This window comes from Lacerta agilis, chromosome 2 (genome assembly GCF_009819535.1).
Source record: "Lacerta agilis isolate rLacAgi1 chromosome 2, rLacAgi1.pri, whole genome shotgun sequence".
Lineage (NCBI taxonomy): Eukaryota > Metazoa > Chordata > Lepidosauria > Squamata > Lacertidae > Lacerta > Lacerta agilis.
This window is the reverse complement of record NC_046313.1, coordinates 33440735-33466156: the sequence shown is the minus strand read 5'-3', so window position 1 is coordinate 33466156 and position 25422 is coordinate 33440735. Positions and strand designations below refer to the sequence as shown.

The 25422-nt window shown below is 44.1% G+C and overlaps 1 protein-coding gene across 1 annotated transcript in view; it reads right to left on the bottom strand.

Moving 5' to 3' along the window:
• The window catches only part of MGAT5B (alpha-1,6-mannosylglycoprotein 6-beta-N-acetylglucosaminyltransferase B), a 164299-nt gene that overhangs the window by 87073 nt on the left and 51804 nt on the right, over positions 1-25422 (bottom strand). Inside the window, 1 exon segment of the mRNA XM_033139432.1 lies at positions 17451-17595. Coding sequence (XP_032995323.1) covers positions 17451-17595 — 145 coding nt within the window.

The window sequence follows — 25422 nt, the reverse complement described above, 5'->3', positions numbered from 1 at the left end:
TCTTTAGAGAACCAGGGTCGGCGAAAGCTCCCTGTTGAGCATACCTTCAGTATCAATTCTGGGCCTGCTGAAGTGTAAGGTGCAAAACCCTCTTAGTGAGAAGGAGAGAGTTGCTGTAAAGCACTTAAAGGAATGGTTGGAAGTTGAATCTGGAAGGCCAAAGGCTCCTCATACCTGGCACATGGGATGCAGTGAGCTGTAGTGGTAAAACACTGGGACTGAACTTGATCTACATTTGTTTAGCAAGGGGAAGACCTTAGACCAGATGCATGGCAGTCTTCCCCAAAGTGATTGCCTTCAGATGTTCTTGGCTACAGTTGCCACCATTCCTTATCCATGGCCACACTGGCTGGGGCTGGCAAGAATTGTAGTCCAATTTAGGGTACCAGGCTGGGGAAGCCTGATACATGAGAAACAGGTCAACAAGGAAATTAGAATGAAATCAAGATTATGTTGTTTAGAGCACAAACCTTCTATTAAAAAGTATTGCTTTTGCTACTCCTATTGATGTATCTGAAGGTGAATATTGCAGCAGATCCTGTCTCCCTCAGCATCATGATTGTAAGCCTTTTCTCTTTCTGGATTGTTAAAATACAGGAAAATGTCATCACAAATGAGCAAAACTTTAGGAGGGCTGTCCTGGGTTAACTCAGCAGGAAAATGTGTCCTGATTTCAGGTCCCTTCTATTTAAGCGTTATGTTTGTTCTTGAACAGATCACTGAACCTGAAGGCTGGAATTTAAAGTACCTCAATTCTCAAGGCTAAAAAAATATCCTGCCTCTGGTTTTATGAACCTTCCTGGCTCCAGCTCTTGATTTAAAGGCCATACTCTGGCAGCAACCAATCCACATCCCTCCCCCCCTTTCAAGATGGTTTATGACTTCCAGCATTGGCCCCTCATGCTACCAGGGAGGGGGGATGACTACATAACCTGAACTTTAAAAAAAAGACACCAATCTATTTAAAATCATGGGGCAAGACTCCACTGGGATATTAAAGCTGTTCCAAGGGAAGATTATGAAAGGTGTAAATTATATCTGGCAAGCAATTAAAGATGCAGTTCTTTGCCCATTTGCCTGGGTGTTAGCCCCATCAAACCCATAGGGAGTTAAAGCTTGCTGTAAATTATTAGTATTATTAACATCCTGCCAGTCCATCAGTTAAGAAACAAATTCGAATAACATGGGATGCTGCACAACATGGCCCAAGAAAGGGCCATGAGAAACAACAATCCCAAGCTCTTTGGTGTGAAAACCCTGCTCATTCTAAAACTGAATATCCACCCCCCCCCCTTTAGGAGTTAATGGGCACCCCAGTTTGAGTGGCAGATACCTCATGGGAGGCAGGACATTCCTCTCTTTAAAAGGAGGGAGCAGCCATTAGAGGGGAGTGAGTGGTGACTGGAAAAAGGAGGGCGTGGGGCCAGGATAGTGGTGGGTAGGTTAGGATACGTTGAAGATGTGTATATGATGCTGAAAGAAAGAGCTTACACTGTTATAAATGATTACATTACTGAAACCATTATGTTCTGGAAGGAATAAAGACTTCTTATTGTTGAGTTAAGAAAATATCGTTGTTCATTTGGTCCACCGAGTTATGTATGCTCATGAGGAGGGGAACTCAGGGAAAAGACAAAACTGACCTGCAGGGTGATAGTTTGTGTCTTGAAGTTCCCTCAGGAGGGGCTAGCAGGCGGAAACCTTGGTATTGCCACAGAGTTGCTAAGAGGGCTTAGCTAACTGATATAGTGAGGGATCTAATGAAAGAGAGGCCCCGAACTGTAGGCAAAGAAGAGTTTAGCCCCTGAAGCCCAGAGCAGAGGATATAACCGGCCACGGCTGCTGGACAGGAAAACTCCCGTTACTAAGAGATCCCCAGATTATAAATAAAAGGGGATTGACATCACAGACGGACCTCAGAGGGACAGGTGGGGTGGATTGAAATTTGACCCAGAACACCTGATTAGAAATTCACTTAGTAACAAGGGGAGAGTGTGAAGAGGAGGTTCGTCGCACTCAAACTGGGGTGCCCATTAATATTGTCTGAAGGCAATCCTGTATAGTGAAGGTTTTTTTTATGTTTGATGTTTTATTATGTTTTTATATATGTTGGAAGCTGCCCAGAGTGGCTGGGGCAACCCAGTAAGGTGTGTGGGGTATAAATAGTAAAATTTTCATTATGGAATGAGACATCCCTATTTTCATCGGAGAAATGTTGGAGGGTTTGCATGCATACTTGAGAGTAAGGCAGCAATTGTATCTCCCTCCCCCCCGGGCCGCCATGTTGAAGGTGTGTGCAATGGCACACTTCTCTGTCACCTTCTGCAAGCAAAGAGGAGTGTGGCCGGGGTTGTTGTTTTTTACGCAGGTGGGTAATAAACAACCACTAGCAGTAATCAGTGGAAAGCCCCCAAAACAGAAAGTTGCAGGGTGTTGACAGCTTTTTGATCCAGGTGTGTGTGCAGGGGGAATGATTCTACAGCAGGAATATAGTGGAAACCACCCAAATAAACCCACCCCCCACCTTCTGGCCAGGTTGAGCTGATAGGGCCCTGAATATGACAGTGAATCTGCCTTTCTGCATTTCTCCTCAGCCCCTTGTTAGGATTGTTTCCCACAAAACCCACTGCTCACATGCCTATTTGAAATATGTTCCTTTTCTTCCACAGGCACAGTGCTAAATGTTTGGCTTTGAGGGATTTGGACAGCTATAGGAAAAGAGGCCAGCCAAACATCTGCAAGAATAAGCTGCTGTGTAGAGCAGCTGGCCACCAGAAGCCCCACACTTCTTGCAGTAGGGCCACCAGAAGCCTCCAATCTTATTGCAGTTCAGTCTTCTATTTGTTTTGTTTTTCTATTCCATTCTTGGGGGGGATAATCTCTTGAAAATTATGAGGACTTTGTATTCCGCTGCAAGTCACTTGAACAAGCTAGTTAAGTGGAGATGAACTTTCCTATTAGTATTCTGATGATCAGTGCTAATTCAGATGAAATCAGAATTGGCTTCTGGGGGGACTTTTTAGCTGGAAAATGGGCTATACTTCTAATGAGGCCTAATGGTCAAGATTCCCAGCTGGTACAAAATTGCCACAGCTCAAATAAAAGGCTGTATTTTACTACAGATGGCAATTGGGTCTATTACTCACAGAGAGTTTTTACCAGTCCCATTAACTGTCAGCTGCTCTTTTATCAAAAAGCATTAACTTAGAAATGAATGTTTGGCTATCGCACTCTCAAATGCTCCTTTCATTTCTTCCAAATGAGGACGTTGTGTCACATTAGCTGTTCCGCAAGAATTTCTGTGAAATGTGCTATGGATGTTTCTGTGGAAATAGACTTCAGAGTTTGAGCCCAAGAAGGCTCATGAAATATTACACTCCCGTAAGCTATATCAGAGTAAGATAATGGCACAGATAGTCTCTGTCATGCCTCTTTGCATTTTGTCACATAACTATCCAAAAGTGATATTTTAAGACAAAGGACTGGACACAATATAGAGCGAGTTTCAATTTCAGAACCTATTCACCCCTTTCAAATTGTTTAATGGGGGGCATCAGATAAGGGGGCCAAGTAGGCAGGGGACATGCATGCTTGTTGGAATTTAACCTGATCTTACACCAAGGGCCAAGCTACATGTCATGTTAAGCACATTTTAAAATGAGCACACTTCAGAGCAAATTTCTGATCAGGTGGTAGTGGTGGGAAAGACTTAAATGCTGTCCCAGCCATTTCTCCTTCAAAACAAAACTGGTCAGCTAAATGAGGATGGGGAAACCTGATGCCATGGACCAGTTGGACATAGAGGAATGGTGGGAAGAACCAGCTGGGGAACCCTCAAGGGAAGAAAACTCAGAGCCAGGAGATTGGTGGTGGGATGATGAATAGTGGTCAGAGATGGAAGAGGGAGACAACCGGGAAAGAGCTTTTCTATAAGAGGGGCCAAGTGTGATTTTCTGATATGATTTTCATTCCATACATCTCATTTAGAAATTAAGTCACACACTTAATCCAAGAGTATGACTACGGCAAAGAGATCCCTCCCATAGGTCTCTCAGCAGACTTTTGAATATTAAGAGTGGCTGCTTTTAAGCCCCTCTCTACAGATCTGTAGGTTGTACTGAGTTTTCCTAATATGTAGGTTGTACTGAGTTTTCCTAATGAGTGTTCCCCCACATCAAATGGGGTGTGCCTTTTGCGTGGTCACGAGTAGCCCCATTGGATCACGGGCAGCTGGTAGGCAGTTGGTCCTGGCATCGCCTTCCCATGTTGGAAACCTATGGACTCCACCTACTCTAGCAGCCACCCAAACCCGGCTGTGGAGGTTTTGCCAGGGGGATTGGTGAGGTAGAAGGAGGGATTATATAGTACACACAATAGAACTTGAGTCATACCTGGTAAGCGGCCGTTGGATTCAGAGCTTCCCCACCCTCCACTCCTTCAATTGACACTTATTTTGCAGGTTTAACCACCTTTTCTCCACAGCCACACAGGCACGCAGGCGCTGCTATGACAAGGTCGCTGTTGAAGGGCCGGAAATGACTTTCCCTGCATTGGCAGGTTTCCACTTTCCCGTAGCAATTCGTCACAACTTTGGCAGTTGCAGGCCTTGGGCGGAATCCTTTAGTCATCTACAAGATTGGGGGGCGACCCCCGCCCCCATTGCGGTGGCGATAACAGGGTTCCCGTTAAAGGGGTCTCAGGGGGAGGCATTGACCATATGCCCAGGATCGTCACTGCCCTCCCCCTCCATCGGCGGCGAACATGGGGTGGGCTATCTGCTTGAACATATGTTCTCCAGACTAGCCCACTTCCCAATCATGCTGGATAACCCTGAAGTTACCCAGAACCCCGGCTGGGGGGCTGGGAAGGATAAACACCCAATGCCTGAGCCAAGGTCTTCCTACATCTGAATATTAATAAAGTTGTGGCCAATTTAATCCCATAGAACGTTGTCACGCGTCGTTATTTCCCTCAGGGGCTGCCCCGGGGTTCGGGGGACTCCGCCTGGCCGTGCAATAATCAAATGATACCATGGTATTAAGTAGAGTTGACAGAAATCCTGCCATTGGTGCATTCCCAGTCTGCTAGCACACTTTTCTGGTGCCTCAGTAGGCTACCAGTAGTGAAGTAATAAATGCTGTTTGTTTATATATAAGCTTGTTTTGTGGCAATGGTATAAATTCCACCCAAACGTTCTGGGAGCTTGCCAGCTATTGAAATTAAAGTAAATTACTGTAGGTTCTCTCAAATAATTTTTTCCCTGGGACCTTAAAAACGTTTACTAACAAAAATATAGTACTTTTATTCCTGAGCATCAATATTGATTTTCCCTTTATTATTTTTAGATTTATATTTCTGTGTCTTGATTAAGATTCAGCTCACACTGCAGTTTATAATAGACTGACTACAGTATTTATCATCCTTCAGAAACTCCCTGTAAGATATATCTTTCCCCAAGGCAGCTCATTTTCAGTATGAGGTGACTGGGAGTTGACTCTTTTTTTATATATCTTTTTTTTATATAAAAAAGTGCACACATTAATTTAATTCCCCATTCCCCCTGCTTTGTCTCTTGTCTCCAATTTTGCCACTCCGGCTTAGTTATAGCATGTTTATCTCTTTACCGGATGCTGTATCTTTATTGCCTCTTACAAAATGGGCATTACTAAAAGATGAATCTCTCTCTGCTTTGTGCATTGTCTCCACAGCACAAACTCTAAATACATTCCCAGTGTAATCTGGTATTCTTAGCAGCTCGCTGTCAAAAGCAGTGACTTCAACGTGTGACAAATACAAATGGTAGAAAATAGGTATTTTTAAAGACAGAATGTGAGGGATGTGTTGGAATTGAACTATTATAAAGTATCATTCATTCATGGGTCTCAAATGTCTCTTTATATAAGGTGCATCAATTGCCTTCCTAACCAGGCAATGAAGAGTGGTTTCAAAGCAGCATTTGATGTTGCTTCTAGTTCAGCTCGTCAGGTGACACAAGAGAGCCAATAGGCATCTATCTGGTGGAAACTCTGCTCTGGCTCCTGAGTCTGAGCAACTTGTTCCTTGAGTTGATTTCAGTGTCCATATTTGCCTGCCTGCCCAACTGTTGTTGTTGTTTTTTTCTCCAGACTAGACAAAGTCATTCCTACTATTATTCCCTGTAGGGAGCTTGCTGGGTGGAAAGTGCTCTTCTCACAATTAATTGAAGCACATAACATGCTGGACAGAAGTCCACACACGTCACACGCACCATGAGTATTTTTTAACCTTTCTTGTAAGGGTGGGACCTGAATTTGAAACATTCTTGGCATGGCTATAGGACTTGATGCCCCCCCTCCCATGACATATAATTCTTTTTATTCAAAAAATGAACTCCTATTCACATGGAGGAAGCCTAAAAGGCCATTCACTGTTAATAACTCATTCTCAAATTGCCCCCCTTAAGAATCAAATTGCTCCCCTGTGGGACGTGTGCCCCATGTTGGGAACCATGGGTCTAGACCATCAGGGATGGGGAACCTCTGACCTTTCAGATGTACTTGGACCAAAACCTCTCACCATCCTTGAACATTAACCATTCTCCAGTGAGAACTGGAGTCTATCACCAGCTGGAGGACCACAGCTTCACCATTCCTGGTTTAGAGATGTGAAGGTCTGGGGGGAAACCAGAAAATGTGGAGAGGGGACATTCCCCCCATTCTTCTGCAACCCCCACCCTCATTTTGCTGGTTTTCTTCTCATCTCTATTCCCAAATGCCAGGAATTCTGTAACCTTATCTTTGTAAAAGCTGCTCCAGCACAGAAAAAACCATGAATAAGCTTAACTCTCCCATTTCACATAAGAGGCACATTTAAAAAGAAGCCGCCTTCCATTTATTTTCCTTCCACAATAACCAGCCATAGGAAAAAGTAGCCCAAGTCTGGCACACTTGTCCCTCCCTCCCATCTCCCCCAGCATACTTTGCTCTCAGCATTTCTGGATGTGCAGGAAACTCCCTGTGCCACAGCTTTCATCTGTAAATGGTCTGAGATAGTATGACAACCCTTGGCTCCAAATGTCTGCAGTCAACAGTTTGCCACCAAATGTTAATGCAGAGAGAAGCTTCCCGTGATAAATGGACTCTCCAGTGCATTGAAATTTAGTGCCAGAAAAGAACAAAGGGGAAGAAATGCTGAGGAATTAGCTCTCAGGAAAAAGGAAGGAAGGAAGGAAGGAAGGAAGGAAGGAAGGAAGGAAGAAGGTGAGGTTTAGTGGGAAATTAAGGAACCATCATAAGTATGAAAAAACGACAAGCCCGCAATAATTTTCAAGATGAAGCCCCAAATTATTTTTAAAACGAAATGTTAATAGTGCATCTTGTAAAAACTGTTGTGGATCAATGAACTGAGGTTTGGCCTTACCCAGAGGTTTCTCAGGGAGGAACTCAATGTACTATTAAGGAGATCTTTCTGTTAGCACAAACATTTCAGCTTGACAGACAGAACAATTTCCCCTCTCCTCCACCTGGGTTCCCCCAATTCATGCAGAGCCAATTTGGGGGGGGACATGCAGGAGGAGGAGGGGGAGGGGGGAGAAGAAGAAGAGGAGGAGGAGGAGGAGGAGGAGGAGGAGGAGGAGGAGGAGGAGGAGGAGGAGGAGTTTGGACTTGATATCCCGCTTTATCACTACCCGAAGGAGTCTCAAAGCGGCTAACATTCTCCTTTCCCTTCCTCCCCCACAACAAACACTCTGTGAGGTGAGTGGGGCTGAGAGACTTCAAAGAAGTGTGACTAGCCCAAGGTCACCCAGCAGCTGCATGTGGAGGAGTGGAGACACAACCCCGGTTCACCAGATTACGGGACTACCGCTCTTAACCACTACACCACACTGGCTCCCATAACCACTACAGGAGGAGGAGGAGGAGGAGGAGACACAAACAAACCCTGTTGTGCTAGTGAAAAAATCCTTATGCAGGCTTCCACTAGCAGAACTCATTAATTGAATCTGGCCACTGAAAAGTTGCACATATTGTTATGTTTTGGGATGGTTTGGGAGAGTTTGGGAGGGTAGGCTGTATGCCTGAGCCCTATTCTGATTCCAGGATCCAGTACGGATCCAATTTCTGGAATAGCTGGTCTAGCTTTTGATGAGGTAATGGCCTTTAAGTAGGGGACACTAATGTAACAAAGTGGCTCTGTGCCAGAAGGCAAATAGGTGTGGGGGGGGGCTCCCTCAACTCACTGATAGCTAGAAAGACAAAGGGAAGAGTTGAGTTGTGTGAGCTAGAAGTTGGAAGAAGTAGGTTGGGAAGCCAGGGAGGCAGAACCATCCCCGATTCCTGTTTGAATCCAAGGCTGTGACTATGGGAGAAACAACCCCCCCCCCCCTTGGGGTGAAGATGTTGTGAACTGTCCCTGCTAGGCTCAGGTTGTATATATGTGTGTAAATACACCATATATCATAAAGACACCACAGCCTCTGCTGTCTCTCATTCTGAAGGGAATTCAACCCTGGGTAAGAATCTGGAACCCTCGAAATCTCACACCGCTCAGAGATGGAGGTAGCATGCTGCAATATATAAAGCAGAAATAGAAGCAATAGCTCTGCCAGGGATGTCTGGAGAATGAAGGTTTTTATATGTGAGGATTTATGCATATACTTTTGCATCGTGTGCATGATGGATGAATAATGTTCAGATATTGTGAAGTATAACCTACTTTGGGACATAATCTAGGTTGGGAATCAATAATGTCAGAGCAGTTCCTTGTAAGCAGAAAATCTCTATGTGGCTCCGGTCCACCCATCAATTAAACTATATAGTACTTGACTTAAAACTCTTGAATGCAATTCACTTTAACTTTTAACACTACAAAGGGAAGTTCCACACTTAAACATCTCATTCATGGAGACTCATCGGCTCCTGAGATGTGTACTCATGGGAGAATGGCACTTCATATGCCACAGCAAAATCACACACTCATTCCTGTGTCATACTGATATTAATTGGTGTGTGGGGAAAATAAAATATGAAGCAGTCATGATCCTAATATAAGGTGTGTGGTTTATTTGACCAACATTTCAAAAAATTAAAAACAGACAACAGACATGGGACAACCGGGGTGTGGATGAGCCCTAAGTGTATAATGTGTATCAAAGCATCATCATCATCATCTCTGATAACCACTTAGAATAGCCAAATTTGGTTATCAGTTTGGGAATCAAATAAGGCTGGACTCAGAGAAATTCTCAGGTACAGAGAAGAATATTACTTTGTCATTTTTTTAAAACAAAACAAAACAATAGCAACAGACTAATAGAGACCTGTGCTCAAAGCTTTCAAGGAGCTGCAGAACCTTGAAAGAGGCCAGTGATAACGAAAGCTTCTCTCCCATTGCAAATTACACCTGTGGGGGCCCCATTCTGCATTGGAACTATAGTGGGGGCTAAGAAGTAAATCCCCCTTTGTTCATATGTCATGGTTCCTCCCCCTGCCCTGAAATGCCTGCATACGTTTTACAAAAAAACCACACAATTACTAATTCTTCCATGAACGTGGCAAGCACAGGACTGCCACTTTCCATTCCTTTTATATGCAGCTCTTCTCCTGTGTCTGACCTGCAGAAATTAAACAAGTGAACTAAGCATTATTCTTCGCTTTATCTCCATGCCAAGAAAAGCTTCCCTTGCAGTTTTATGCAGGTTAGGCAGCTGTTAAAGGCACAGGACCAAGGAAACAATGTGGTGGCTCTAGCCACGCACCAACAGGTGCATCTATTTGGGAAACTCTAGCACTGTCGGCAGCTTCTGAAGTCATTGTAGTCCGCTGCCAACTACCCCTGACATCCTGTCGCGATTTCAGCATGGATAATGAATGAACGGGGACCTGCTGTCTCTACTCCAGCTCCCTCTCCTCATTTTGCTGCAACAGCAGCCATTCGTCACCACTCTCTGGCCCAGAAGCCCCTGCTGTGCCCTGTTGCTGCCGCTGCCTGGGGATTGCTGTCATGTTTCCACCCAGGAAGAAGTAGCTGCATCTGAGCAAAGTGATGGATTGCTCAGGCACTCTACGGAACACCTGGAGGTTCCATTCTCATTCTTCCTCATGAAGGGTTGTTGAAAACGAGCTGTTCTAATTTGATTTGGGATCTGCGTTTAAGTAGCAGAGACTTCTTCAAAAAAACAATTTGGATAAAAGTGGTGCTGCAGATGGTGTGTTCCAGGAGCCCCGAACAAGAAAACAACATGCCAGTACTATTAATTAGAAACCTCAAATGAGGTTTGCCTTGAAATTAACACCTTTTTATTGCATCTGCTTGCACCTAAACATCTGAAGAATTAAAAAGTGCTTGCCAGTCTCAATTCTCCTGGTCCCTGAGAGTGAGAAAGGTGGAAGAGAAGTTAAATCACAGCAAGGATGGTCGTATGTCATACCTATGCACACACACACAGGGCAAAGCTGTTCTATTTATGTCCCACATTACCCCCCCCCCCAAAAAAAATAACTATACACCAGGGGTGAGGGTAAGCTAAGATCACCCAGCCTACCAGCCTGCCAAGAAAACAGCAATATTCTCCTACACACTCCAAGAGCAAACAAGCTCAGCTGGCAAAGCCTAGGAAAGAGCTGAACATTCCTCCATCTAGTCCTGAAGTGGAGATCAGTTCCAAGCCACTGCAACTCCAAGTCAGAAGAAGAAGAAGAAGAAGAAGAAGAAGAAGAAGAAGAAGAAGAAGAAGAAGAAGGAGAAGAAGAAGAAGAGGAAGCGTTTGGATTTGATATCCCGCTTTATCACTACCCGAAGGAGTCTAAAAGTGGCTAACATTCTCCTTTCCCTTCCTCCCCCACAACAAACACTCTGTGAGGTGAGTGGGGCTGAGAGACTTCAGAGAAGTGTGACTAGCCCAAGGTCACCCAGCAGCTGCATGTGGAGGAGCGGAGACACGAACCCGGTTCCCCAGATTACGAGTCCACCACTCTCAACCACTACACCACACTGGCTCTCTAGGCACTAGGATGCCTTGACCAGAAATTCAAAGCAGGAACTAGGTTCAGGAGTACGAATTCAATTCAGGATAGTAGCTTCACACCGCCTGGCAATTATGGTATTGTCCCTGGAAACCTGGCACTCTGTGCAATGGCAAAGCTCTGGTTCTGGGAATCAGAAGGCTGGGTTCATGACCCCTCTCTCCCTGGTCATGAACCAGTTGTCTACAGGAGTTTGACACTCAGCCCCACCCTCTTTTACATGGGTTAATGCACATTGGGACTTCCTCTAGGTTTTTCTTGGTATTTGCCACCAGCCACTTATATCCTATCCCCACCCCACCCCCCGCTACATTCCAAAGGCAGAGAGTCCCTCCTAATGGCTTAAGAGGGTAGACTGTGGGTGGGTTCTCCTCTTCCTTTCGGAATGGAGTCATTCCAACTTCCCAGTCCCCACTTCTACTCTGGCCAGCAACGTTTATAGAGCGCAGGTGGGGGATGTGGTGCCATCCAGTGATGATCGGACAGCAGCTCCCATCGTTCCTGACCATCAGCCATCCTCACTACAGCTTTTTATAGAACATGTAGGAACTCAGGGTTGCTCTTGCTTTTTAATTGCATTATACTAGACTGGACTGTTTGCCAATAAAGTACCTTAAACACAGAAAGAGGAATGCATTGGCAGAACAAGCAATTTAGACAAAAGGAACTACAAGAGAATTTGACTACTCTACTTTGGCTCAAGCATTGCATTAATTTGCAGAGCTGGTCCTAAGACTTAATTATTGGGCTAAAAGGACAGGGTGCTTATCTCTTGACATTGAAGGCAGTTGACAGCATTTCCTTAGGATGGGCAGTGTCTGACACAAAGCCCCATCATGGGAAGACTGCCTTCTCTCTCTCTCTCTCTCTCTCTCTCTCTCTGTTCAGAGCTGGAATGTTTCCTATAGGAAGGCACAAGGGCTTAGCTATTTGCCAATTTGGGATCAACACTGCCAAGACTGGGCATTAATTACCAAGGGCAGATGAGAGAGGAGAACAGGGAGAACTATCTGTCCAAACATATATTCCTTTAGCTATCACCACTTAACTGAGTATTGTTCAGGTGAGCAGAAAGATACATCCTGTGTTGGGGGCACTTCCCTAGAGCACTCCTGGCCTAGAATTAATCAGCCTGCTCTCAGGGAATCAAGGGATCAGTTCTTCTTTTCTTTTGGCTTATAAGTAGCTAGTGTGTCTGCATATATCCCAAGCAGTATTAGAAATACTAAGAAGCCATTTTGTCTAGGCACCACAGACATGGCCTTTCTCTCATGTAGCAGGGTTCAATGAAGCCAGGGGTCAGCAACGTTTTTTGGGCATGGGCCGGTGCACGATCCTGTAGATGCCACAGTGGGCCCGAGAGTGTGTGTGTGTGCATGCATGCATGCACAGGACCATTTCCAGCACTCCTCCTGGGGCGGAGGAGGCGTGCACAGCCTCCCATTGGCTGGAGGAGCTTCCTGCAGCCAATGGGAAGCCGCTCAGCATTGCAGAAGGCGGTTCCCCACTCTGCTCCGCGCTGGTTTAGCGTGGCGCACGGGAGCTGACTGAGTGGGCGGCGGGAGTCCATGGGCCTTAGGTTGCCTATGCCTGAATTAAGCTAAGGGAGCACTGTGGTAGCAGGTGCAGTGGTTTCTGCTCTGATGACAATACTACTTGTTATTACATCGTGACGGGCATAATAGGCCACAAATGCAACTGTCAAATTCCCACTCAGTCAAGAAGCTCTCTGGGTGACCTTGGTCCAGTCAACATCTTCCAACCTAACCTACTTTACAGGGTTGAAGTGAGGATAAAATGGGGGGATGGACAGTATATTTTAATGAGAAGCTACCTAATTCAAACGTCTCAAACCAATATGTGAACTGAAACACCGCCACCTTTGCATTTCAGATTTTAGAATGCAGTTCTCAAACAAAACCAATGTGTTCTAAAAAGGGTGTTTATCAGGGGAAAGTGTGCATATAACTGCATATATTGGTGAAGATAATACACAAAAATATTAGGGTACGTTCAGTGCTTTTCTTCTAGAAAAATAGGTGCTGTTACTCACCATGGAGTAGTTACAGTAAGTGCCACACTTTTAAACAACAACAAAAAGAGGTGCCAGTACTGTGTACCCTTCCCCCCTGCCCAATTCATCTTTATCGGTTTTTAACAACAGAATTTCTTTCTTAACGTAAAATCACAGTATAAAGTTTCCGTTTCAGTTATGTATCGGCAACAGAAGACCTTCATGTAGATTTCCTTACCCTTGAGTACCCCCCCCAGGAGGGGGGAAGCATGGGTACATTAGTCACAACTATATACAAAAGTGTGCTTCTTCAGAGAAATTCACACTAAATTGCCGCTGAATTTTCATGGTGAGTTTTTTTTTAAAAAAAAGAACTGAAGATTGCTGCAGAAACACGGAGAAATGAATTTAAGATTGGAAAAATGAGAAACTGAGGAAAACCAAAGTTGGCATGTTCATCTCTCCTTACCCTTAGTTCCTGTTATTTAGGATAAAACGGTAACAAGTAAAGAAAACAAAGACATCCGAGTTCTGGGACAAGTGCCAAATTCAGTGAAACTATTTGTCAGAAGAGACCTGAAGAATACCCTGGATTCCTTATGCACCTTGCAGTCTCTCCATCATACAGGTGCATCCATAGCATGTAGGTAAGGAGCTGCTCTCCCTAGATAGCCATCATATAGGCAGCAGGCTAGATCTCACTGGATCCTGAACCCATGACTTGGGAATATCAAGCAGATGTTCTTACACATTCACATGTCATCCTTACACACAAACAGCATTGGGGAGTAAGGTTTTGTTGTCTGCCATTTCTTTTTCAGCCATTTTGCTGTTCTCGGCTGTTTCAATGTTTTATATATTGATTTTTGCTGTTTAAATGTGGTCAGGGATTTTAATTTTATTTGACTGGCTCCCACTTTCAGAGACCCTGCTGGAAAGCAGTTTAGAAATTTCACAAACAAGCAAACAAACATCCGTGCACCCACTCGAGCAGTTGATCAATAAACTGAAAATCCTGCCAACAGCATCCAGCCCCATCTGTTTCTAGGCCTTGAGCCCTAATAGTCCCTTACATCCTTGAGAATTTTAAAAAATGTTCACAACCGTTCTGTAATGCCTCCATAACAAAGCAAAGGCTGGGGAGATCTTGTTTCACATCAACTGAAAATAATTTAACTAATAAATCCGGAGGTTTCAAATGCCTGCATTTACTTCAAGATTATTATTGTTACTATTTGGTCAAGTGCATCTGAGTTTAGAGGAGGAGATAAACACCCTATTTTTCCACAAATCTACGTGATCTGTGAATTTGAATGTGCCACTTCATTTGTCTCTCTACCACTGTATGAAGTGCCCTAAATGATTATCGAGAGCTAGCTTTGACTTCTCATATTGATAACGCACATAACCCATTTACAGGTCATAACATTTCTGGTGGCCTGAATGTCTGTTTCCCTTTCTAAGATTAGAAGTGGGGAGGGGGAAGCATGCCAGGTGCTGGTTTGCACCCATGATTGAGAGGGCTGACATCACATGCACAGCACCCTGACACCGCACAGCACCATGACATCACAAGCACGACATTGTGACGTTCGACACATGGTGTGCATGACGTCGTGACATTGCTGCTGGATATTGAGGGGGCTGAGTGGTGGGGGTGGGGAGGAGGAGGAGAGTGTGCCAAAGCAAACCTGCAGTCAACTTAATACTCTGCCACCCAGTTATTTGCTACTAACTTAATCAAAGCTTAACTTCAAAGCAGATTGCTGCTGCATTATAGAGGAAATTGGCAGCTCTCTCTTTCAAAAGCAGGCTTGGACCATTGAACTGGAATGAAGCCAAAGACCAGGGGCTTATTAAGTCCTTTGCTTCTTATTGGGGTTTAGAAGAAGTAATGGTGTGCAGATATCTCTCTGTACTACAACCCCTGCAGGGAAAAGAAAATAAGATAATTGGGAAGGAGCAGGACTGGGCACCACCATCGATTTCAGCTGCATAGTCCAGATAAAAAGCGGCTTAGCACCTTTGGAGCGCTCAATGGTGCTGTATTGTATCATACAACAATGCAATTTTCAGCACTTTCCCCATGTGTGTGCGTTCATGTGTGTGTGCGCGCGTGTGCGTGCATAAGCTACAACCGAAATGCTTTAACTTCATAAAACCTTCTCATACGTTATTGATGTCCAATAGCTGCTAAATATTCAATGTCTCAACGCCTGAAGTCAATTTTGACTTCCAATATTTGATAGACTATGCATGCTATTTAATATCTATTTGATGATTGATTGTATTAATATTTGACCTTCAGTCATTCCTAACCTATATTCTATAGCCTACAGGCAGCAAGAGCATTTGATATTCTGCATGTAATATGCACATTCAGGAGCAATTCCATGCACTTTTACCAGGGAAAGATCCCAGTGGGGCTTACATCTTATTAGACTTGCACAGGATTGTGTTGTCATTCGGGCTGGTTTGAGTTATTCCAGAGTGAGGCTTGAAGCGCTACAAAAACCTGCAAAATCTGTTTCACCTGAGATCTTGGGAAGACAGGAAATTAGCATGAGTATCACCTCTAAGTCTCTGAAAGCCTGTTCAGAGGCAGTTTTAGGGTAGCATGACCAGTTCGGCAGTACCGGGTACCAGAGCTGCAGGGGTGCTGCAACAATGATGTAGAGTGGAGCATAAGAGGTGGGGGGGGTTTGCCATATTTTAGCATTTCACAGGCCCCCTCTGAAATTTGAGAGCCCAACGTCTGCCACTGGCCTGTTGACCTCCCACCTGGAAGGTTTATTTCATTTCATTTAAATTCCAGTAAAATCAAGTATGACAGGATAGTTGTGAAAAAAGAAAGACCCATTAATTTTATTGAGGTCACTTCACCCCCAACTAACTTTCTTCATATTGGAACCACTGTTTGTTCACAGCCTACCATAAGTAAGCAAGGGAAATTTATTGTCTGAATACACAAAATACTTTGAAGTGGATAATGAGCGAGAAAGAGAAGGGAGGGAGGTTGTTTGTTTGTTACTAGATGATTGTGGTGTTAATTACTTTGGATATTAACTTTGTTCCATGACAGTGCCCAACTTTTTTGTTCTTTAAAAAATGTTGTTTCCATTGTTAACAACTGCACAGTCATCAGAAACTAACCATGCACACTCTCGAGAGCTAGATCAAGTTGAAATCAAATTAAAAGCTCTACGTTTCAAAACATTCAGTCAATCCATCATACAAATTAACTGACGTTGTTAGCCTTTGTAAAAACGGAATTGCACTTCCAGTCATTATTTTAAAACCAATCATTTATGTGGAGGTAATTAGTCATTTTATGGGGCCTACAGAATTTCTGATTCCATTCCTTATGGAGATGCTGTTTGATAGTAACTTATTAAAGGGTATTTACCTACCTACCCACACAGTCCGCAGCTGATTCTTGGATCAGATTCCCCCGGATACATAATTTATTTAACTGGATTGCTCAAGATCAAGCCTGTAATTGAAGCTCAAAACCCTCCACTCTCTAATACTAAATGGCAATAGGAAAAACCCATAATTTGAAAACTAGTGCTATTGAATAGAGTTGCCCCCTGGAGAAATAGACCTTACAACTAACATTAATGATACAGTAGCTATTGCACCACTCATCAGTGCCCTTGACCCTTCTCCATCACTTGCAGGGAGCAATACTGAAACCTTGCTTGCTAAGCAGGGTGAACCATTAACCATGAAGGTAATGTCCGGTTATCCGGTTAAAAAATAGCAACCCATCTTATGATTTAAACCAGGGACAGGGAATCTATGGTCTTCCAGGTGTTATTGGCCTCTAGCCAGCGGTGTGCAGTCAGTGGACTAGAGGGACTAGGCTAATCCCCTGGCACCTCCTTCCCAAAGCCTGGAAAGCTTCTGCCTGGCTTAGAGAGGGAGACACAATGCTCCAGTGGGTCCAAGAGCCCTCCTACCTCCTTCCCAAAGCCCAGGAAGCTTCTGTCTGGTTTAAGGAGGGAGGTGAGATGTTCACTTCTGCAAACCTCCCCGCCCCACTGCATCACCCTCGCAAGCAGGCGCCTCTGGCCCTAATTGTTCTCCTTCTAAATATTTCACCACATGCCACTGCCTCCAGTTCCCATTAGCCCCAACAAGAACAGCCAACAGTAAGAGATTGTGGAAGTTGTAGCCCAAGAACGCCAGTAGGGCCACAGGTTGACCACCCCTGAATTAAGCTATATTCCTGAACCCATAATATGCTGACCAAAGGCCTGCCATCAGAATCAAAGAGCTGAGGAATCGGAGCATGCAGCAGCTGGAGTAATCCATCCATATGAACTCCATATGCCGATCTGGGTCTCACCCACTTCTTGGATCCAGGAAAAGAGGAACCTGTATCAATGAATGCTTCAGGCCAATGTTTCTTATCTACTGGTACTACTAACCTGTCCATAGGAAAATGTGTCTCCTCCCCTTTCCGGAAGTCCGTGCTATTCTCCAGCCTGGCTAGAACATCCATCCTCTTCACCATCATCTCCAGCATGTCACTCATTTTCCGCAGCACCCCTCTGGACTCCAGAGCACCCATCACTGCAGCCATACAAAAAAGCAAGAGGAAAGGACAGTAAGGACATTCTGTAGTGGTCCTCAGGAAGCAGCATCAAAGCATTCAGACAGGTGTGTGAAGTCAAAAGGCAATAATTGATTTTATAGTGAAAAGGGTCATAGTGGGGTGTGCAGTACTGCTTGAATAATGTAATACTTTCCAGTGGGCTACATCCATTTTGTGTACTTGGAGTGTGTGTGGTCCAAATGAATAAAACCCTCCTGTTCATGTTGATTAACTTCAACAGGTTTACTCTGAGTATGTCTAATGCTGTATACAATATTGTATATCTAATATTATATTATATTATATTATTATACTATATTCACAACATAAATAATATAAATGGTTTAGTATATCTGACATTTAGGCTGCAATCCCAGTGTATATGCACCTGGGTGTAAGTCCCATTGAATTTTCTGGGAGTAACCTCTGAGTAAACATGCTCTGGAGTGCATTATAGAGGTTATCAGCTTCCATCACATAATGTGTCTGTACTAAGAGCCTTTAGCACAATGGTTGAAAATCAGTGCCCATTAACTCAAGGGTGGGTTTAGAGTAAATGCACCGATACACTCAGGCACTACACTGCATGGAGATAAGATGACATCTGCCATGTTTTATGCTGACCCTGCCTTTTTTAAAAATGCTGACCCTACCATTTTATGCTGACTCTACCATTTTTTTTAAACAAAACCCTGCCCTGGAGTGACCTGGTGAGTCACCCTGAAACTACACCTATTGCCTTTTATTTTCTCTCTTTTGGTAATGCACAAGAGACCTTATGATGAGGTTAGAGGCAGAGAATTAGTTCCTATTGCATAATGCTAATACTTGTTAAACTTGTCTCTTCCATTCCACTCTCGTAGACTCCTTTTAAAGAAGGTACAACACATTTTCATTTACACAGCAGCAGGGGTTAGAGCCTGCTGAGAAGCAAACTGACAGAGTTGTGTAACACATATTTTGTAGCACAAAACACAGATCCGCAACCAGGAGCTGAATTTCTGGATATCCCAATATTTCAGGATTAGGGAAGAAACTCGTTCAGTCTGTGTGTGTGTGTGTGTTGTTTTTTAAATGAACAGAAGCTCTCTGGCTAAAATCAGCAACTGAAGCTTTTGCAATCAGTCTATCTCTCTGCAAGAGAACACCTGCCTTTTACAGGCATATGGCTGCTGTCCATTAAAATTGTGGAAACCCTAATCAAAACACATCCCTGTTTACAAAAGGGATATCTGGCTATTTAAGACACAACAGTCCTCCAGGAACTGCTTCACTGAAATGAATGAGAGTTCCATACAATTAATGAAGTAAAGGAAGAGAGTTGTTAAAATCAACCCACTTTACACACTGGCCTCAATATGCTACATATACGACAGTGCTTCCAGAGACGAATTTAGGGCAGCATGACTGGTTCCGCTGCACTGGGCGCTGAGCCTAGGGAGCACTACAGAGTGCCACAGCTATGATGTAGTGAATTGAGCAGGACAGATGTCGAGAGATGGGTAGGGGGCTCTGAATTTTGGCTTCCCACAGGACACTGCTGAAATGAGAAAGACCCAAGTCTACCCCTGGTGCTCCCAACCAAGTATGTTCTATTCCCTTTCATATGCAATCTGTTCATAGGGATGGAGGAGAAATATAACTCAATTCACAGTTAAAGACAAGTATCTTCTGCCACAAGGATTTGGGGACTGGTGGCCCTCCAAGTGTTGTTAGACTCCAACTCCTATCAACCCCGGCCAGCATGGCCAATAACCAGGGATGCTAGGAGTCCTACAACCAAAGATTCCTTGTCTCTGTTCTCACACATATTTTCATACCAAACATCATTTTGACACCTCACTTCCTATTAGGGGTGGGGAGGTGTATATCATCCAGCAATGTTACATGCTACAGTAAAAAAAAAAACCACAACCTTCATTTTGAACATATGGATACTGTACTTAATGGAAGTCGCTCACACCCAACCAGATTGCTGTCCCAAGTGGTTTGGTATCTAGTCGATAACGTAGGTCACAAAATGTGCCTTACAGGCAATGCACAGCCCGCAGGCTGCATGTTGCCCACCTCTGCCATAAATCAGCTTCAAGATGGAGGATTTCTCATATTCTCTAACTTCAAGATTAATCAGAGCAGTTTCGTTTGCTGGGAAAGACAAGCAACCACCAATCCTCGGAGACTGGCATGGAGAACAGGCCACCACGCTGTGCTTATGTGGGCTTTAATATATTGTATTTCCAGTATATATACAACACAAACCCATTACCAGTAGAACTTCCCCAAGGGACACTAGCAACTTGCAGCTCTCAGCATTGCAAAGACCTGCTCCAGGCTATGTCCTTGTTCATACATCATTTGTAAAATCACACATTCGCTTTCTGCTCCAGACTCTCTTTAGCTGGCATATGGCAGTGATGTATGATGCAGAAGTGACACCATTAAATTATCTGAATCCCAGGTAGAACTTTTTGTATGTTATATAAACAATAACTGCTGAAAGAAATGAACACGGTTGTTGGAACTGCACATAATACGCACTCTCAATAGCAAAATAATTCACTCCATGCCAGGCATGTACTTGCATATACAAACACTACATTTCTCAGATGTGGTCAAGGCACAGAGGTGGTAGGGGGAGGCAGGAGCAATGGAGGATGGCTGCAGAAGAAAGCATTATTACATTCATATTTCACCTTTACTCCAAGGAGCTCAAGCTGCTGTACATGGGTGTTCTTCAACCTTGCGTCCCTAGGTGTTGTTGGACTGCCACTCCCATCCATCTCCAGTCAGCTTAGTCAATGGTAAGGGATGATAGGAGTTGTAGTCCAACAACATCTGAAGACCCAAGGTTGAAGGACACGGGCATACATAGTTCTCCATGCTCAACCATACCCCTTTTATGCTTATGACAAGCTTGTATGACTATGTTCTTATTCTCTGAGAGGTAGTCACTGGTCCAAGGTCACCCAGGGAGCTTCTTGAGATCTGAACATGGGTCCAACACTACACTACTCTGAACATTGTACTACAGCTGCACCTCACCTCTTCTCTCCTTACCTGCTCCTCTGCCCCTACCCTAAACCATTGTGGACTAGGATCCAGGACAGAGTGCAACTGTCCTGTCCACCTCCATGAATACAAGCCCCTCTCTTTTCTCCATAGAGCTTTTTAGAGCCATACCAATCCCATAAATGCAAGTATTCCATGGTCAGATTGATACAACAAACTTATCCATTCTATACCAGTTATCATTTGGGGGGAGTTATATGGTTGCTACTTAGATTCATAATATGTGACACCTATATCATACACCTCAATTGCCCTGATTAAATTGGGACATCCTGTTTTGGGGGGGGGCACCGTGCTCTCAGCACAACACCCCCAAACGCACAAGATTGCAACCTCATGTGGGTGCTGTGACTTGCGCAGGAGCGTAGCCAGGAAGACACACGTCCCAGTTTTCGCCTGCAACATATTGGACGGTGTGTTATATAAAGAGGCAGTTGCCTGTAGCCTTCAACTGAAAAACCCAACCAAGAATCAAGTCAAGACTTCAATTCATGGGTGTGCTTTCATTCATTGCAGTGACTGGAAGAGGGAAGGCCAGTTCCCCACTGGCCCTTAAAAATAAAAGAAAAAAGGAGAGAAGTGACATTGGGATTCATCACCACCACCCCTTGCAGTTACTGTGCAAGTCAGACCTGAGCCATCGAAATCATTGGCATTAAAAACAGATACCAGAGCTATCCTTGGAGAGCTTTTTGGAAACGGAGAGAGGCTGAGTCCTTGCCTCCTTTGTAGAGCATGGAGCAAAGCATTTCATCCTGTTCGCAAAGCAATGAGGTAGTTAGATACACTAACATCACTGTCCACAGGATACTCCTAGAGATGGGGGGGGGATATGCTTGGGCTGCTTCTCACTGCAATTCCACCCAACCCAATGCTTCCAAACTTGCTTTGTGCACTGGAACACAACTCCCAATCAGATGCCATGCTTCTTCAGGTTTTGCAAAGGACTTTTGGTGTGCAAAAAGTGTGCAAAACATTGTAAATGTTGTACAAAAGATGACTACAATCTTATGGATGTAAGTCAGACAGTGAGTCAATCTTTGTTGTTTCAACCATGAGTCACAAATAGAGGATTGTGGTTGGATGCATTTAAAAGTGTGTATTTTATGTAAAAAAAATGTGTAGAAAATGTACACAATGGGACAGGACAGGACAGGACATAATAGCATGCAACAGGATGGAGCACACCTATGATCAAAAGGTGATGGTGTTGAGAAGGGCCTTAGCTCAATGGCAGAGCATTTGCTTTGCATAAAGAAGGTCCTGGGTTCAGTCCTCACATCTCCAGGTAATAGTGAGAGTGACACTTGCCTGATATCTGCGAAGCCACTGCCAGTCAGTGTAGACAATATGGAGCTAGGTGGACCATGGACCAATAGGTCTGACTCAATTCCTATGATCACCTCATTTCCATGTGCTCCTCCTACCTGGGAGATCCCATAAAACTACTCCTTTGAGTCTATCGCCAAGTTCCAAGTTGCTTCTGGCAATTTTGTTATTTTGTGTTCAGAACCAGAGCATTCAAACACAGAAAAAAGCCCAGAGGATTTGAATAATCCATTCCTGTAGCCACACCTTTTTTGGAAAGCACTTTGGAGACTGGAATTGGCACAGTGCTCTGTGCTGGATTATAGAGGGAGAGCGAGCAAGCAACCAGCTATTAATTATACAATAAACATGCATCCAGCTAAAAAGTGACTGCTCGCCTGAAGGGCTAAGCCACAGCCACTGCTTCTTCACTATCTCCTTTTGTGTCTATATTATAACCACCAAATCTGGACCCATTCCCAGGTATTGGGGAACGAGAATAATAGTCCCCAGCAGGCAGAACATTCGAAAAAGAAAGTCCATAGAAACAGAATCAACTTGCAGCTGAGTAATTGAGGGTGACCCCCGACACTGTATTTTATTAAAGTTTCAGATCTGCCAACATTTCTGCTGCGGGCTTTAGTGAGGACTCTGAGATTATGAAGAAATTCAGAAAAGGGGCTGACTAAGGAGAAGAGGAAGGCGGGGAGTCTGAATGGAAGAAGGGCACAGACATCAGGGAGTACCATAAAAATGCTGCAAGTGAGTTATTAAACTAATGAATGAACACCATAAAAGCTGAGCTGAACATTCCATGGAAAATTGGTGTCTAATTGTTTGAGCAGATTTGTGCAATGCAAATTAGAAGGAAGATTCTTGTTAAATTTTCCACATTCCAGTTGGGTAACATGCATGGACCATTTGTAAATGTCCTGCTATTGGAAGGGCATCTGCCTTAAATTCCATTTCAGAAAGGCTCCTTGCCTCTCTCTCTCCTGCATTTGCTTAACAAGTGTATCTGGCCCGTTTATTAGATTTGCCCATATGGGGATGCCTCATAAGGAAGTCACAATAGATTTCTCTGTAGTAGGGTCTACTGCATGTTGCTATCATGTTTTGATATGTATTCAAAATATCAGTTGGTATTGATGAAGTGTAAGGAAAGACGGATTCTCATACTAAATTTCTTCGCTCAGGTGTCTTTGCACACACAGTCACAATTGCTGGACAAAGTACCAGTGAACATGTGGTACATGTGCAGAATTCTGCAGTGATTTCCACAATAATGGCAGCTGTATAGAACTGCACAGAAATAGTTACAAAGAAGGTTTGGTATTTGTCTAGTTACAGGTGGGTAGCCGTGTTGGTCTGCCATAGTCAAAACAAAATCGAAAATTCTTTCTAGTAGCACCTTAGAGACCAACTGGTATTTGTCTGATTCACATGACTGTGTACATGGGAATGAATTCTCATGGAGAAAATTTAGCCTGCTATGATGGTGTATGATTGGCCAAACTGCGGGAGGCAGTGGAGGATAGGGGTGCCTGGCGTGCTCTAGTCCATGGGGTCACGAAGAGTCGGACACGACTGAACGACTGAACAACAACAACAAATGATGGTGTAAACCAGAATCCAGAAAAAGACTGTATTGCGCTTTGAAAGCTGTACAGCAAGTATGGTCTACACCACTGGTTCCCAACCTTTTTTTGGCCATGCCCCACCAAAGCATCTCTAAACTCCCGATGCCTCCCCCCCACACCTGACATATCATTCTAATTATTCAAAAAGTGAACACCTGTTCACATGGAGGAAGTATAAAAGGTCATTCACTGTTAATAACTCATTCTCAAATTTCCCCTCCTTAAAAATCAATTCCCCCCCCTCCGTGCTGCATGTGGCCCATGCTGGGAACCATGGGTCTACACAGAGGCAGCCATAATTTCTATGTACAAATCCCCCTGAGAGTGATGGAATGTCATCCTGTCCCATGGCTTTGAGGGGAATTTGCTGTATCGCATTGCATTGCTGTATTGTGTGGGGTGGCAAGGAGCACCCCCCTCAACTGCTACTCCACGGTGTCCACCTGTTTTTTTAAAAGTTTGAAGGAAATAATATCTTGTACAGAAACAGAGGTAGTGCTGCAACCCTTAAATGACCTTGTAAACACCTTTATTTATTTTTTACCTCTGCGTTTTCCATGCCACATTTTGAAGACTTAAATATACACAAAAATGGGTTGAGATGGCTTTAATATCAGCCTTCTTTGACACTGGGACAGAGCAGTTTTTAATGGGCCTGTCCATTCATAACTCATCTCCAGGGGCTTGGATGATATAGGAGACCCTCCTTGAGCCACACTAGATATGAAAGGGCCGTGGACTTGCTGGACTGAGGGTTCAAGCTCTGGGAAAAGTCTCACATAGGGAGTGGAGGGGCAAGGAAAGTAATTTTGTCACAGAAGCAGAAATGGAAGAGTATCTCCTTGCTGAGTGCTCTCGGGGTCAAAGTGAAGTTGAACTTAAAGTTCTTTTGTTAGACTTTTCAGCACAAAATTGGTGAGGTGAGCAATACTGAAACTGACCCCAAAGAACTTTTGGGGCAGGGTTGTCTCCACCACCCCACTCCTCATGAAGCCCCATGGGAATGATATAGCCTATTTCCCATAGTACTTACGGGAAATAAAATGGCAGCCTCTAGCAGCAGCAGCTGTTGCAAGACCCCAGCTTGCCCCCAACAAAACACACCCAGTTGTACCCCTCATGTCACTGCTTGCGAATGGCAAACTGAAATGGAGGAAAGAAGATTTTGATTCAGCCCTAAGTCACACTGACACACTCAACGACCCATAAAGCTTGAATCCATGGCCAGGCCTTACACTTATACCATGGGTAGGCAAACTAAGGCCCAGGGGCTGAATCCAGCCCAATTGCTTTCTAAATCCGGCCGGCGGACAGTCCAGGAATCAGCGTGTTTTTACATGAGTAGAATGTGTCCTTTTATTTAAAATGTATCTCTGGGTTATTTGTGGGGCATAGGGATTCGTTCATTATTTTTTTCAAAATATAGTCCGGCCCTGCACATTGTCTGAGGGAAAGTGGACTGGCCCCCTGCTGAAAAAGTTTGCTGACCCCTGACTTATACTGTGCAAGAAAACACCAAGCACGTCTCTTCCAGCCACAGAAACAGGGGCAACCAAACCTCTATGCTTGCTTACTAAAATCCTGTAAATTTAAGCTTTTGTCTTTTCCCCAAAGGTATCTTGCTTGCTATAGCAAATCACCCACGTTGCACCGCACAGTCAGAAAATTGATTTGTTCCTTTAAATAAAATTATACCAAAAGGAAATGTTAAAAAAACAAAAACCGACTCCATCCTTTTGCTCAATTTTTTTCCTTTCATGGATCATTTTCCATGCTAGGGACTGGGGG